The sequence below is a fragment of the Etheostoma cragini genome, chromosome 6, assembly GCF_013103735.1.
Source record: "Etheostoma cragini isolate CJK2018 chromosome 6, CSU_Ecrag_1.0, whole genome shotgun sequence".
Classification (NCBI taxonomy): Eukaryota; Metazoa; Chordata; class Actinopteri; order Perciformes; family Percidae; genus Etheostoma; species Etheostoma cragini.
In genome coordinates this window covers 1,629,991-1,646,475 of record NC_048412.1, presented here as the reverse complement: position 1 = coordinate 1,646,475, position 16,485 = coordinate 1,629,991, and the positions used below count along the sequence as shown (strand labels likewise).

Here is a 16,485-nt window from a genome sequence, read left to right as displayed (position 1 = left end):
TTAATTTTGTATCCAGATATATCGCCATATTCCTTTAAGCAATGCATGAGTCTAGGGACTGATGTAAGAGGGTGTTTTGTAAATAATAAGATATCATCAGCGAAGAGGGCAATTTTGTGAGCTGCCCCCTCCCCGTCCCTGATCCCTTGTATGCGGTCGTCCCGACGTATGGCCTCGGCCAGCGGTTCAATACTCAGGATGAACAAAATGGGGGACAAGGAATCGCCCTGACGCACCCCTCGCTCCACCTTGAAAAATTCTGAACAACACCCATTCACTCTAACCCTGGATTTGGAATTTTTATAGAGCAACGTTACCCAATTAACGAATGTTTCGCCAAAACCCATCTCAATTAGTGTGTTTAAGAAATTGCCAATCAAGCCGATCAAACGCTTTTTTGGCGTCCAAACCAAGAAGCATGGATGGTTGGGGATCTTTTGTCATCAATGATTGTAAATTTAGGGCTCTTCTTACATTGTTGGATCCCTGTCGACCCTGGATAAATCCAGTTTGATCTGGATTGATGAGTCTTTTTATATACTTTTGAATTCGAGTGGATATAATTGATGTCAATATTTTATAGTCCACGCCGAGGAGACTAATCAGACGGTAACTTGCACATTGCAGTGGATCTTTACCCTCTATGTGCAAGACTGTGATGATCGCCTCAGACCAGGACTCCGGAGGGTTCCCTGAATTTAGGACATAATTATAAAGCTTGCAAAGTATGGGTGTGAGATCATTACTAAAAACCTTGTAAAATTCTCCTGCAAACCCATCTGTTCCCGGTGTCTTGTTGTGTTTCAATTTACCAATAATAATTTCGTCTTCTCTTATAGGCTCAACTAAACTTGAGGCTTCGTCTGTTGTGAGTTTAGCCATATTTACTGATTTAAAAAACATTTGAATTTTGTCTTCTTTTGATTCCTGGTTTGGACTCTTGTATAACTGTTCATAAAATTTAGCAAAATTGTCCGATTTGTTTTTGGACTAGTTGCAATTGAATTACTATTAAGTTGCTTAATTTTTGGGACGATACGGCTTGCCTGAGCCTTTTTCAATTGACACGCTAATAAACGGCTAGCCTTATTTCCAAATTCGTAGAATTTCCTGTCAATAAATCTGAGGGCTCCCTCCGCCCTATAAATCAACAAATCATCCAAGTTATTTCTAATTTCTTTAAGTTTGTCTAAAGCCTCTTTTTTCCTTTGCTGTTTGTGTTCATTTTCCAATCTTTTGATTTCATTCTCAATCTGAAATTGTTTTTGCATCCTTTGTTTCTTTAATCTGGATCCTATGGAGATTATTTTGCCCCTTATTGTGGCTTTTGCTGCATCCCATAAGACGGAGGGTGAGACCATTCCATTGTCATTAAAAACAAAATATTCCTTAATGGCTGTCTGTATTTCTTCTCGAATAAGCGTATCTGTTCACATTGATACATTTAACCGCCAATACCGAAAACAAGGTTCCAAATCCAAGTTAAGTTCCATTGTCACAGGGCTGTGATCCGAAATTATAATTGACTCTATTGAACATTCTTTAACCTGGTGAGTATTCTTTTTTGTTATTAAGAAGTGATCTAATCTGGAGTAGCTGCCGTGTACCTGGGACATAAATGTGCAGTCTTTCTCCTCTGGATGGAGATAACGCCAAATGTCAATTAGTCCGAGTTCTGTCATCATAGTCGCTAGGCTTTTTGACATTCTACTTTGGGATTTGAATGTTGGGGGTAATTTATCTAATTTATTGCTAAGAACACAATTCATATCCCCACCCATAAGCAGTAAGCCCTCTCCCTTTTCCGCCAAAAAATGTGCAAGTTTTTTGAAGAAAAATGGGCAATCCTCATTCGGTGCATACACATTGACGATACTCACTTTTGTCCCTGCAATGGTTCCCACTATCATTATATATCGTCCCTCTGGATCTTGGTATACTTTTTCACAATTAAAACAAACAGACTTATTAATCAAAATGGCTACCCCACGTTTTTTATTAATTCCACAAGAACTGAAATATACTTGGTCTACCCATTCTCTTTAACTTTAGATGTTCCTTTTCCGTGAGATGTGTCTCTTGAAGCAAGGCTATCGCACAATGCATCTTCCTTAGTTGTGTCAGGATTTTCTTCCTCTTAATTGGGCTGTTTATACCTTTTATGTTATGTTATTAGAGTCAATGATGTCATCATTAAAAGTAAGTTTAATAAACTGATTAATAAATTGCTGCTCCGTCTCTGAATACGTACCTCTCATACAGAAATATAAGAGCAATGTAACCTTTCTGTGAAGTAATTGTAGTTAAACCTCTTGCGTCAGGGGACACACATAAAGAACATTTTGAACACATAACAGAACTTCCAAAAGTGCAGCCAGCCACAGTCCCTGAACGGTTACTATGCCTGACCCCCGATAGCATCAGGGCAGAGAGTGATGAGTTCTCTGCGACGTAGGGCACAACGTGTGCCGTCAAGACCAGTGTTACACTAGAATGCAACAAAGGTCTCTGAGAGTGTAGCTCACTCGTGTAAGTAAAACAGACTACCTCCATTTTGCCTTTTTCTTTCCTTATTTGTGACAACTTATAATGTTCTCAATTAACAGTTATACCTTCTGTCTTTTCTCGTCCTACTCCTACATGACTTTACGTTACCTTCAAACAGTTTCAACCTTTTATCTCCACCTGTCTTATCTTCATGCTCGCTCCTGTTCCATCATGGCCTTCAGATCTGCTACAGACAGCGTCCCGTCTCTCTGTCTCTTCGAGCTGGTGCTCCATCCGTCTGCCAGCCTTTCTTCAAGGCGCTCCCTTTCTCCGCGAGACACCTGGACACCCAACCGCTCCAAGGTGTCCGATGCCTCCATCAGCGAAGCAAAAGTGCTGTCTCCCGAGTCCATTTTAATCTTCAGGCGTGCTGGATACAGACACTTCGCCTGTACGCCCTTCTGTTTCAGCTGCTTGGTAACTGCATGCACTTTTGCCCGTCTCCTTTGTAACTCCGGGGAATAATCTTGATCAAAGAAAATCCTCTTGTCTTGGAACAAGTATTCAGCGGTGGAACAAGTATTCAGATCCTTTACTGTAATTGTCCTGGATTAAAAATGTTATTAGTAATTAAAGCTGCCAGATGAATGTAGTGGAGTAACTAAAGTAACTAGTAACTATAGTAACTAGTAACTAAAGCTGTTAGATGAATGTAGTGGAGTAACTAAAGTAACTAGTAACTAATTTAATTATTGTTGGAGGTGCTGCCCCTGCGACCCGACACCACGGGTGAAGATGGATGGATGGTAATTATTGTTCATAACTGTGGGGAGATACGTGCTATAAGCTTTTGACACTAAGCGTGTCACTCAGAGGGAGGAGTTGTATAGTTTTGTTTTGTTTTGTTTTTTTAAAAGATGATTTTATGGGCTTTTCCGCTTTTAATTTTGACAGGACAAGTAGGTGCGAAAGGGGACAGAGAGGGGGAAGACATGCAGGAAATGGTCCCAGGACCCTGGACCTGTCAGTATATGTGAGCCCGCTCTACCCACTGGGCCCACCCGGCTCCCACAGTCGTGTAGTTTATAGTCATTAGTTTCTCCACAGAACCTTTACGTTGTTCTTGTCGTTTGTTCAGTCTGCCACCACTGAATGTAAACTTTGTGGAAGACTGAGGTGCACATATTTGGCGGGGGGGTTTATGGATTTTTGTTAAGAAAAAAATAATTGTCCCCATATATTTTGTGTCTCCATGTGGGATTTAGCCTCTCTGTGGGGTTTTTGAGTCTCTTTGTAGTCATGTTGTGTCTTTTGTGTCATTTTTGTTTCCTTTGGGGTTGTTTAGGGTCTCTGTGGCCGTCTTTGTGACTCTTTTGTGGTGTCTCTGTATATGGTTTGTGTCCCTTTGTGGAATTTTTGCTTTTTTTTTAAACTATAATCGTTATAAAAGCTAGAGCAGATAATACACAAATAACACTCAAAATGCTTCAAGAAAGGACTTGCTTAAGAAGTCCACTGGGGACCAACTACAATCATTAGAAAGGTCTAGAGAGTTAGATTCTCTCGTAGGGTTGGGCATTGTTTGGATTGTAACAATTCTGATTCCAATTCCGATTCTTCATTTCGTTTCTGGTTTGTATCGATTCTTGAGTCCGATTCTTTGAGGGGTGGGGTCAAAATGGGTCACATTTTTTTACACAGCTTTTTCAATGTAAAAGGAAGCCAGACTGGAGCGCTGCAACACAAGCACATGGCTGCTTACGTCAACCAAAACTTGCGCGCATTAAATTGGGAGGCAATGATCGCGTTGGAAATCAAAATCCTCCAAACGATTGCAATAAAGAAACAATTCTTCTGGAATCCTAATTTCCAAGTAGGAATCGGTTCTTGATGCCCAACCCTAGGTAACCTAGGTACCCTAACACCAAAACCAGGGAAACCTTGAATTGCATCATGCAGTGCCAATTTCTGTGGACGTGCATAGGCTGTAACTAATTATGATGACTCAGCATTGCACTCAGACTTGTGATGGACAGTTTGACAAATCTAAATCAATAGAACAGAACCTCTAAAGTAGCCTGCAGGCTACAGATGTCTGGGGAGAACAGACATCACCTGAGGACGTTTATCAGACTTATGTTATGTTTTTCCTGTCAACCAAAGGAATATAGCGATTTGTGAGTTGCTTTTTCTTTAAGTCAACTTACATTAACCCTGTTAAACTGCACTGATCTCATCCACGCCTGTCTCTGATTGGCTCCGTGGTTTTTCCAACTGGGGAGGGAACTATTTGAAATGCTGAAAGTCAGAAATGTAGCCAGAAGTTCAGAGGTTTGCAATAATGCCGGCGCCTCAAGAAATGTTTGAGATCATATGGAAAACCAGAGATCACGACAGGTTCTTGTTTCAACTGTGTAACGTCCCACAGAGAAGAAGCTCAAAATACTTCACTAGCCGTATTTAATCTTCAGCAAAAATGTGTGCTTTCTTTAAGACTGAAAAACAAATATCACAGGCTCAGATTTGTCACATAAATGCTGTTGTACAAAAGCAGAAGCGGACCAAGGGGCCATGTATTCTTTGATCATTTTACAAGTCTCACTGGAATTCCTTCTAATGGCAAAAACACAGATTGTACCACGCAGCCTGGGACTGATAGACCAGCCCATGTTCAGGTTATTGGCTCGGCAGAGCAAAGGACACAGGGGTTTGGTAAAGGAAACCCACTGAGCACACATTGACCATGGTCGTGATGTCATAAAATACATAAGAGTACAGATCATTGATAAATAAACAAGCTTCTCCTAGGCAACCACAGTGGTAGTCTACAGTTTTGGAAACATTACAGAAAGATTACACAAAACATCCCAGGGAAACCGCCCACAAACAGAGCATCAAGTTACATAACCAGAAAGCTGTGTGTCTAGTTATTCAGTCATATGAACAGTGATGATCATATTTAAGATAACACTAAGCCTGTTGGAGGGGGAAAGGGGTCATAATTACACATCCTGCATGTATTATGTCTTGACATGTTCATGTATTTCTACTCCTTTTTTTGTGTTTTAGTGCAACAGAGCAGTTTTTGTTTTGCACACCAACATCAAATAGTAAAGTATTGCACATGATTCATTTTCTCAGTCAGTTTCCTGACCAGGCCGCGTTGGCCTACTTTCTTCTTGTAAAGTTAATAACAGACAGAGTCCTACCATTATATGTCACTCTGGGTTTGGTTAAGCACAAGACCAGGTGAAGATCCATGTCGTCTGAGGACACAAACTTGGAGCACACGGGGCACTTGAATCCTGGGAGGAAGAAAGGAAACACACAAACAATGAATTAGGGCTGCTTTGCTTTTTGTTTTATCGTTATATGAAAGGCACTTTGTGCTCCCTTGTGTGTATGAAAAGTGCTATATAAATAAAGTTTTATTGGAATAGATTGATTATCGCAGAATGGCTGCATCGTGATATTGATGTTATGGTGTATCGTGAGGTACGCTCTGATTCCCAGGAAAACCACTTTTTGTTCATACTAAAGAAGCGTTCATAAATAAAGAGAGCACATTCATTGAATATGAATGACACCAGTGTTCACAGCTGATCAGATGTTGCTTTCTGGCTTCAGGTCCTTTCACATTTTACTGTATTAATCAGCGATAGAGTAAATAATCAGATGAACGTGTATTCATGGGAAAGGTCACGGGTAATATTTACATGACGGTTCAAACGTTATCCTCCCTAAATGTTTCCAGTTACAGTGCTGGTTGTAATGATCCTTTTTCAATTTCAATCACAATTATGTTGCACAATCTCCAACATGACAGCACACCCTGCTGTTTCCACTGACGTCACCGTGCTGTGACATCACCTAGCAACCCTCACCCATCAGCTGTTAGCGTACAGCTGTGCAGCAGGGGGCTGAATGTCACGTCTCTGACAGGTGACAGATGATGGTGTGGAGCAGGGCTGCACAATACATCGCGTTTTATTGGTTGCAAAATAACGCTATAAGACAGATCGTTTTTGTGTTAGAAAATATCTGCAATTTATAATGAAATTGTCTTTTTCCTTATATTTGTCATAAATTTAACAAGGAGTTTGGTGTATTTTAGCAGAATACTGAAAGTAGCAGAAATGCTGAACCTAAGTAAACTGAATGGACTGAATGTTGATATCCATTTATTTATCGCAAGTAATATTGTTATTGCAATATTCAACACCGTTATTGCATATTTCCCTCATATGGTGCAGCCCTTATGTGGAGCTTTCTACAATGGTCAAATCCTGAATCCTCAATGCTGCGATACTGATGATGGGATGAATGGATTAGTGCAGCCAGAAGCAGGCAAGCCACTGCTTGTCTGACCTATTTAAGTGAGACACAAAACATGTCGATGGACAAAAAAAATCCTTTTGCTTGGTTGGAGAGAACAGTCCTCCTTTCTCACTTGGTTTGTTTCAGTAAGAAAAGGGAGAACAAAAGAGGATGGACCATAAGTATGACACTGTGGGACACTCAAAACTCCAGTTTGGGTGTTTTTTTGTTGTGACATCATTCAGATAGTTCTTCATTTGGTTGCAAACAAGGTTATGAACAAAAAAAGTGACATTGTCTTGTGTACCACAGACCAAAGTGCTCTGCAGAGATGCTTTTTTTTTTTTACATCTGGAGATGCATGTCATTTGTTTGCTGGTGTGCATGCAAGATTGCGAACACCGATCTAGAACCACATAACCTCGCTTTGCCAAAACCTCCTCCAAAGCGCGCTGGATGAGAGTCTGGCTAGTCCACACAGCATTCGGGGATGGGAGAAAACGTGCTCTGGTTTATTGGCACTTCTTTAAACCAATCACAATCATCTTGGTCAATGTTGAGTACCGGAGACAAGCCGCGAAGCCGCTGCTAAATGGTCTCAGGAGGAAGTTGTTTTGGTGGGACATGTGTAAGTTCGGTAGTAGTTTTTGTCGTCAACAGAAAACTCCGATTGGACAGATAGTCTAGCTAGCTGTCTGGATTTACCCTGCAGAGATCTGAGGACCAGGTAACCATAGTCCTCAGATTGGACAGATAGTCTAGCTAGCTGTCTGGATTTACCCTGCAGAGACCTGAGGACCAGGTAACCATAGTCCTCAGATTGGACAGATAGTCTAGCTAGCTGTCTGGATTTACCCTGCAGAGATCTGAGGACCAGGTAACCATAGTCCCCAGAAATCCACTGCAGGTTAGAACGCCAACACAGAGAAAGCCCCCAGCAACAGATATTCAGCCTAAATATGTGAAATCCCCAACCCTGCTGAAAGCCTGATGGAAGCCAGGGATGTAACTAAGAAGCTACTGAGACCATAAACCATATTTGAGTCACATACAGATTTATGAGACTTCGGAAAAACATGTTCTCAGCAAGGTGACCAATTACCACCTTGGTATGCCGGGGATCATGACTGTCAGTGGACTGGATGTGGACATCAAGTGATGGGTAATGGGCCTGATCTCCTTAGGTTCCTTCAACAAAAAGCCAACTGGGTGGGCCAGACATGACCTGGCAGAGAACAGTGGCGGGACAAGCTAGCCAAGATGAAGTTAAGCTGGGTTGAGGCTCAACATCTTTTCAATGAGAAGGATCAATGGAAGGAGCTTACAGTGACCTTATTTGGCACAGGGGACCTAGAGAATTAAGCGAGCGAGTTGTCTCTATTAAACAGTATGCAGGTTCTGCACCTCATATCAAGCCTCACTACAGACACACTAGACAGATCTAGTCTGCTGTGTAATAGCCTAGAAAACAGAGGGGCCCCTCAATTGTTTTCTATGTTAGATTTGTGGGGTTCCAGAAGGAGGAGAATCTGTTCTTGCTAAGCTGCAGTGTGGGACATTGTCTCGGTACTAACATTTCTAAATGTAGTGGCCTTTGGAGAGTCGGTGTTGAGATTTGTGTTGTGTCTGCAGCTCAAGTCTTCATGTACTGTAGCCACTGACATTCTGATTAACAATGCTGACATAACGCCTTAGAGGTCACGTAGAAAACTAAAAAGCTGGGTGAATCTTTAAAGGAGAGCATCTTTCCCACACATGGCAGTGCAGGCTGCTGATGATTCAGCCTTCAACTCGGGAAGTTACAAAATATGATGCTGGAGCAGATCATCTCCTGGTTAATGACAAAGAAAGAGTTACAGTGGCAGGGAACCGTCTTCTCCATCTACAGAAAACCTTAAAGAACACAGACATAACGCTGCATGTGCTTTTAGGCTAAGGTGACCAGATTTCTCAGACAAAATCCGGGGACATTTTCAGCTCAGAAGCAAATATACCTCCAAAACAAGTCATGTTTTTATTTTTGTCAAACTTAAAACAGGGACAATAGACCTAGAGCTGTTTCCCCCAACAGACAACATTATGGAAAGGATTTCTAAGGAAGTCGACCTTTCTGTTAAAGTTAAGATCCATTTTTACAACATAAAAGTCTGCAAAATTGCGTTGGCTAAACCCACCAGGCTCCATGTAAATAATCAATGATTTTAGCATCGTAAAATGCGGCTTTCTAAAACAACTCTGAGCTCTGAGCAGGGCTACTCGATTAGCTCCGTTTGGTCAGTTTTTTCTTTCTTTCATTCCAATTTCGGGTCTGTCAGTCACAGTGAAAACAGGGGAAATTTCCGGGGACCGATCTAGCCGGGGACAGGTCACCAAAACCGGGCACATCTGGTCACCCTATTTTAGGCAGGCAACAAACCGGATATGCATGCGGGTGAATTTAAGTGAGGCCAGCACAGAATACCGGCAAAGATAGACGAAGGTAGACGACATTGATGTCTTAGGTTCAATTATTTTACCATTTTTTCCATCCTTTGCAAAGGAATTAACAGCTGGTTGTTGCGTAGCTTCCTCACACAAGGAGAAAACACTGCAATATGGAAAACGAGATGCTAATCATTTAGATGATATGCCTGGAATGACATGATCGGAGCTTGAAATCCTAACATGCATTACTGCAACAATAACATATTTTTTTGAGAGTGACTGGAGTGGACCTAAAATCAATTATTATTCTCGGTGTTGAAAAAGAGCAACATGACACACACTTCAGGAAGATGCTGACTTATTGGGACTTTAGCTTGTTCACCGTATCCCCCAGAGTTAGATAAGTTCCTAAACACCATTCTAATCTCTGTGCGTGTCGTAACTCTGTCTGGCGCCCCCACCGCTAGCCTAGCTTAGCACAGATTCTGGAGGTAACTGGCGCCGTCTTGCCAAACTGGGAACTATTCTCCACAGAAGGTGAAGCACTGCTACTTCTGCTACTTGGGCGGAGTGATTAACTCGCAGCTTCTAAGAAGCCCCGTAGAATACGACTGAGTCTTGTGTGACCATGTTATTTGTACAGGCTGTGACTATACAAATTACAACTTGTATATAGGACCATGTTGGCGTCAGTAGGCTAGATGGAACCATTTACCTCCAGGATTTGTGCTAAGCTAGGCTAGCGCTGGGTGCATCAGACAGAGTTAAGACACGCACGGAGATGAGAAGGGTACGTGAAGGACTTATATAACTCTGGGGGATACGGTGAATAAACTAAAGTCCCAATTAGTCGGTGTGTTCCTTTATGGTCTCCTGAAAGAGCTGCGGCCAAGCCCACAGCCACGCTGTTCCTCACAGTTCTGACTGCTCCACATCTAATCTGCTGTTTGGCGAGCATCCCAGGGTCGCGTGTTCATTACCTCAGCTCTCCTCCACTAGAATCAGCACATTCTGGACACCATGCTATTAAATGAGATTTATGAATCATCATATTATCGATCACTTCACTGATCATCAACATGCCTGGCTGCACCCCGTCACACAACACCGGCCTTACTTTTATTTCCACTTAGTTTTTCTACAAAGCCATGCAAATTCTAAAGTTGACAATTGCCTGAGAGAAGGAGCAGGGCGGGTCTTTCATAGGACAGACTTCATTCTGGACCAAAGGGCCGGATCGCCTCCTCTCTCTCAAAGCATTGAAGGCAGCATTCAGATTCTTCACTAAAAAGGAAAGGTTATGGTCCAGGAAGAACAGTCACAAGGTAGGACAAAAAAATTTACCACCATGAACATTTTTACATTTTCAGACGCCCCTGCAGTGCCGTCTGCTCTACTGTACTCAAGCAAACCCCGCTCCGTGGATCAGTGACAGGACGTCATCACTTGGGAAGTCATGGCCACTAAATAAACAACAGTGCGAGTCTCTTCAGGCAGGGTGACAACAGACAACAATAGTCAAAGGACCAAGTTCAGAGCGAGTTGTTGGAAATCATCTGATGTCTCAGAACAATCCCTCAGCTGCTACTTTGGTGATTTAATCAACAAGAGCAAATGGCATACTTAGCATTAATGACTATTAATGTATTTATAGGTGTGGTTAGGGCTGGTCTATTTCAGAGGGCTGTATGGGATGCACTCCCATCAGTCCATTGAGAAATGAGAGATCATATGATTGGCCCTCTTGTCTGCCTTTCATATGATCACTGGCCAATCACATCCTACTATGGCCCACTTCCATCCTACCCTAGATAGAGAGCGCATTTAAGTCCCGCCCCCACCGGTGGCAAATTTACCGGCGGCTAAGGCACTTGCAAACATAATACTATAACTTTGTAATTTCCTACATTCCACAATAACATAACTGCATAACTGTTGATTACAAAATGCATGTTTAGCTAACTTACAGACTTGACACTTGTTTACAATCGTGACATCCCTGTTCCTCCCTCGACCTTTAGCCATCAGGAGCCAAGCAGCCTTTTTGACTCAGTGGGTACATTACCATCCTCTCTTACTTAACATCCACTTGCATAAATGGTGCTAATGTTGAACCCTGCAGGTATGTGCACGTGTTGAAGGGGAGTGCAAGGATGGTTGTTGTCCTGCCGATTGTTGTGGGCTGGTCTGGGTCTCAAAATTTGAGGGCTGATTTGGTTAAGTGCCTCAATAAAGGTCCCTGCACCAAGACTGAAATTTGGGAAAGAGACTTCAGATACAGTATTAGGGGACCACTAAGGTCTATATAAAAGAGACTTCAGATACAGTATAAGGGGACCACTAAGGTCTATATAAAAGAGACTTCAGATACAGTATTAGGGGACAACTAAGGTCTAGATAAAAGAGACTTCAGATACAGTATTAGGGGACCACTAAGGTCTATATAAAAGAGACTTCAGATACAGTATTAGGGGACCACTAAGGTCTATATAAAAGAGACTTCAGATACAGTATTAGGGGACCACTAAGGACTATATAAAAGAGACTTTAGATACAGTATTAGGGGACCACTAAGGACTATATAAAAGCGTCCACATCGGACCTTTAAAACAAGCAAAAGAACCATGTCAAAGACACAAGTATTGACAAAAGACATATATCAATGTAAATATAATATCAATATACTGTCCAATAAATCAGTGTACTTTTAGTTGCTCTGTAAATGCGTTAATGACGAAGGCCTGACTCCTGCCTTCTACCTACGTCAGTCTGTCTTTCTATCGCTCCCTCAGTAAATATTAGCACCACACACAAACACAAAGCACCGGGAGGCCGCGCTGAAAAGACAAAAACATCCCACTCAGGTCTGAGCAAGGTGATCTAATCACACATTTAAGTGCAATCCAACACAGTCACCTCAAAAATGACCAAAACAACAACAAAAACTTACACAACTGTCAAGGCTGGTGTATTTCTCAAATTGGGAAGGTGTTGATGTGATTGCCAGATGACTTCATTTCAAGCCAATTATGTAACTGCTGGGAGAAAGTCACCTGTATTCTTTAGAAGAATACAAGGTCTTACAAGAATTAATCAATTCCTATGAATAATAGACATGGACTTGGATTTTAAGCAACTGTCAACATTTTGGTACATATGATTTTTAATGTCTTTCTCAGACTGAGAGAACATTGATATCAGTCTGATTTCTGAGTGAGTATGGCTACATGTGCCCTGGCTCTGTTAAAAAAGAACTACACCTACCGGTACTAATAAACACACTGTATCTCATTTATCTAACATGCTTATGAAATAACAACTATTTCTTTTCGAAGAGAGAGTTACATGCTGTTAATTAGGACCGGGTATTGTTTAAAAAATGTTCAATACCAGTACCAATATTTCAGATTCTGAACGATACTTTTTTCACAACCAATTTTTATTAAAAAAAAAAAAAAAAATTAAAAGATTACGGCACAAATCTTTTTATATATGTTTCAGTTTGTTAGACAGCCAATCACAGACATTATTAGATCTTGTTTAAAGCATGCTGCATGCTGATTGGCTCAATGACGCTGATGAGATGTACTCCTTAGGTATTGAAATTGGGTATTTAATGATGAGGCAATTTGGTCGGTGCCTAGGGCCCTGGGGTTAATATTATGTCAGACCAAACCTCTAAAAAACCAAAAATAAATTCAAAAAATAATCATAAAAAGATTGATTAACTGACAAAAACAAACTTAAAAAGTTACTTTAAAAGGTAAATAAAAAAATATATACAACTAGAACTCACATATTTGAAAGCCATATGTGTAGAATTTTATAATGTCTGATGCCAGCATCCCCAGTTAAATGTTTCAACAGTTGCTAAAAGCAACACACACACCAGGTTGCACCAGGACTGTTTCTAATCTGCGATCCGTTTCTGCAGTCGTATCGGACAGGGCTTCCACATCTCCACATCCACCACTGTGGTCAGTAAAAGGGACAGTTAAGGTTCCACCAGGTGGTGTGTGCTGTTAATCGGCTGCCATCTAAGACTCAACAGATGGACAACACTTAAAAAAACACAACTGTTAAAAAAACAGACAGCAGGCTCTAAGTGGCTGCTAACTGGCTCTGTGTGCTGTACATGTGGACGGGGCGGGGCTGTATTGTTGCCACAACAGGCCCCAAATGCACACACACACAGTAAAACCTAGCCCAGCTAGTCTGTAGAACACACTACGCTCAGTGCTCTACTTTGACGGGGTGTGTGTGTGTGTGCGTTAGGTCTGGTCTTATCAGCTGTGCTGACGGTGTCTGTACTGGAACACAAGGACATAATTCAAAGCAGCTGACTGTATGATAATGGAAAAGGGTGAGAGGTCACGTGGATTATAAATCTTACGTTCTCACAGAAGCACTGTGCTCTGATAATCAACCTCAATCTTACTTGCCGCTGGTTTTGGTACAGAACACCTTCTGGCCTGATTTTCATGAAGCTTGGTGGAAGGGCGTAGCATGGGCCAAGAAAAAAAAAAAAACCTTTTTTGAGTGGATCTGAATCCCAAGACGGATTTAAAAAAAATTTTTTACTTTCAATAACTTTGCAAAATAAAGCATTTGTGCTGAATTCAGGTGGTGTCGCAATAATGAGAAAGATTCCCATGCAACATTGTGAAATAGGTGAAGACTTGGTTGGAGGTCTGTGCAGGCTGTCTAACACTGCGTCCTTGTTAATGAAGAATGATAGCAACAGTAAAAAAAAAAAGGTCAGACAGTGCTCCTTGCCCTCAGAGCCTCTTTGCGGAAAACAGATGAGCAACAAACCGATTCTCGCAATGCAGGTGAACTACATCAGCCAGCGTCTCCGAACAGTCTCACAGAGCACACATCCCCCATGGCCAGGTATGGCATACAACGGTCACAGGTCATGGGTATCGTGGTCACCACCACAATAATTCCGTTCTCCACCTGTTCAAGTTCCGATAACACACTCAACTGTTCTGCTTTGTGAACTAGCCACGGACAGTTCACACGTTTATGGACTCGCCACAGCATGTTTGGAGATTTGGCCTTTTTTCTGGCAGACACTTCTGTTGGAAAATAAGGGTCAGGGCGGTGGGGCATCACATAGCATCCATCCATCCATCCATCCGGTATCGGGTCGCGGGGGGCAATAGCTCCAGCAGGGAACCCCAAAGTTCCCTTTCCCGAGCCACATCAACCAGCTCCGACTGGGGATCCTGAGGCATTACCAGACCAGGTGGGAGATACAATCCCTCCACCTAGTTCTGACTCTTCCCCCGAGGCCTTCTACCAGCTGGACGTGCCTGGACTACCTCCTTAGGGAGCCCCCCATGAGACATCCTTAGCAGATGCCCAAACCACCTCAACTGGCTCCTTTCAACGTGAAGGGATTGTGACGAAAAGAGAGCTGAGCCAGAAGGCAAAGCTCTCGATCTAGCGGTCAGTTTTCCTTCCTTCCCTCACATATGGTCATCGCATTTTAAAATTGAAAAGGGTGTATTAGTGTATCCCCATTGGAGTATGAACATGCTAATCATAAACAGACAGATAATAGTGTTATGTTTGAAAATCGGACTCAAATGTTCTGTTGTCGCCTTCACACTTTCAGAAAAACTGAATAATCAGAGCAGGACTGCAACTCTGCAGAGGTGTAACTGTTGCATTGTGCCTCCTCGATGGCTCTTGGCGCTCGTACAAATGTATAGGCGGTACTGTGTGGAATGGGTAACAAGCAAATGCATATTACAGACTATTACAAGTGGAGTTGCTAATGTTATGGAGAGGCATGTCCAGAATACGCTCTAAAGAATCTCTATACATAATTTAACACTGATTTATCTGATACAGGAAACAGCTTCTGAATAGATAAGGTGCAGATGGAAAATCTTTGATTAACACGTAAAATGTATCTCAAAAGGTCCTTGAATCTAGTTTCTCAGTCTGGGCTGAGCACATTATGACCACATCCATGAAATCCAAAGTTTGGATCCATTTGGTAAAACCTGATTGCTCAGTTGTTTTCACACTGATAGGAAGCGATTTCCATTCAAGTATTTCCACCCAGAGTTTATAGCGTACGGTCTAGCAGGGATGGAAATTGTACAAAAAAAATAATAAAAGATTATGGTTACAGACTCACTCTGGACTATCACATCCTGTCCCCGTACACAGTCTGCTGCAGGAAATAAAGTTCATGGCCCGTGCATAGCCTTTCCCAGGGTTTGAAAATTGTATGATTAGGTTTAATTTAAGCATTTGATGACATCCAGAGTTCAAACCAGACACGTTTGTGGCCGCCTGAGGGCACAGTGTGCCTTCCCAGAAATATTTCTTTTATGCATGTACATACATAGTTGCAGTGGTTATCTGGAAAGCACAGCTCTTCTTTAGGGCTTACTATGTCTGGGCCTTTTCAGTTGTCTTACTGCCATGTCTTTACTGAACTGGAGTGCCAAAATGTTGCTACACAACAGACTGATGAATTTACAGTTTCTTTTGTTGCAGTGTGAATTATTAGTATCAAGGATGGGGGTGTCTTTCACAGGAGATGTGGGCCTGTGGCTATATGGAATGTTGTATTCTTTTAATTTTCTCTGCAAAAAATAATTATATTGCAACTGTAATTCTGTGCAACATTTAATATCAACTTGTGGAATGTCTGTATGAATGTATTGTATTTACTCTCTAACTGGGACACGCAAGCATGTTCGCCCACCGGTTATTTTAAAAGTTTTTATTTTCAAAGCATGTCCCATTGTCTGCAGCCAGCTGGACAGAATTATGTCAAACACAGAGTCATGGCGTGAAAATGCCGTGGTGATCATGGAGGACCAGGTGAACGCCCTGCAGTCAAGTGGGCCTAGCTGGGCTTATTACGCGAGACAAGATAAAGACACGGAAGAGACCATAACTGACATACTGAATAAACAGCATTAGTTTGTTTATCAAAAAACAACCATCCCGACCTGAACCCATCCCGCAACACAACAGACAGGAGAGAAAGGTTCTGGTCCAAGGCTGGATTTGAGTTTTTCTTCCTTCTGTAACAGAATGTATCCTTTGCTACGTTTACATCTAGCATTCCCGCTGCTCTGGCATTTCCCGCCTCTCATTCCCCCTGCTCTGGTGTTTCCCCCCTCTCATTGCCCCTGCTCTGGTGTTTCACCCTCTCATTCCCCCTGCTCTGGCGTTTCCCCCCTCTCATTCCACATGCTCTGGCGTTTCACCCTCTCATTCCCCCTG

At 42.1% G+C, this 16,485-nt stretch overlaps 1 protein-coding gene across 1 annotated transcript in view; it reads right to left on the bottom strand.

The window, feature by feature from the left end:
- The window catches only part of znrf2b (zinc and ring finger 2b), a 28,220-nt gene that overhangs the window by 4,908 nt on the left and 6,827 nt on the right, over window positions 1–16,485 (bottom strand). Inside the window, exon 2 of the mRNA XM_034874776.1 lies at window positions 5,697–5,792. Within this exon, the coding sequence (XP_034730667.1) occupies window positions 5,697–5,792 (96 nt within the window). The remainder of the gene's footprint in view (window positions 1–5,696; window positions 5,793–16,485) is intronic.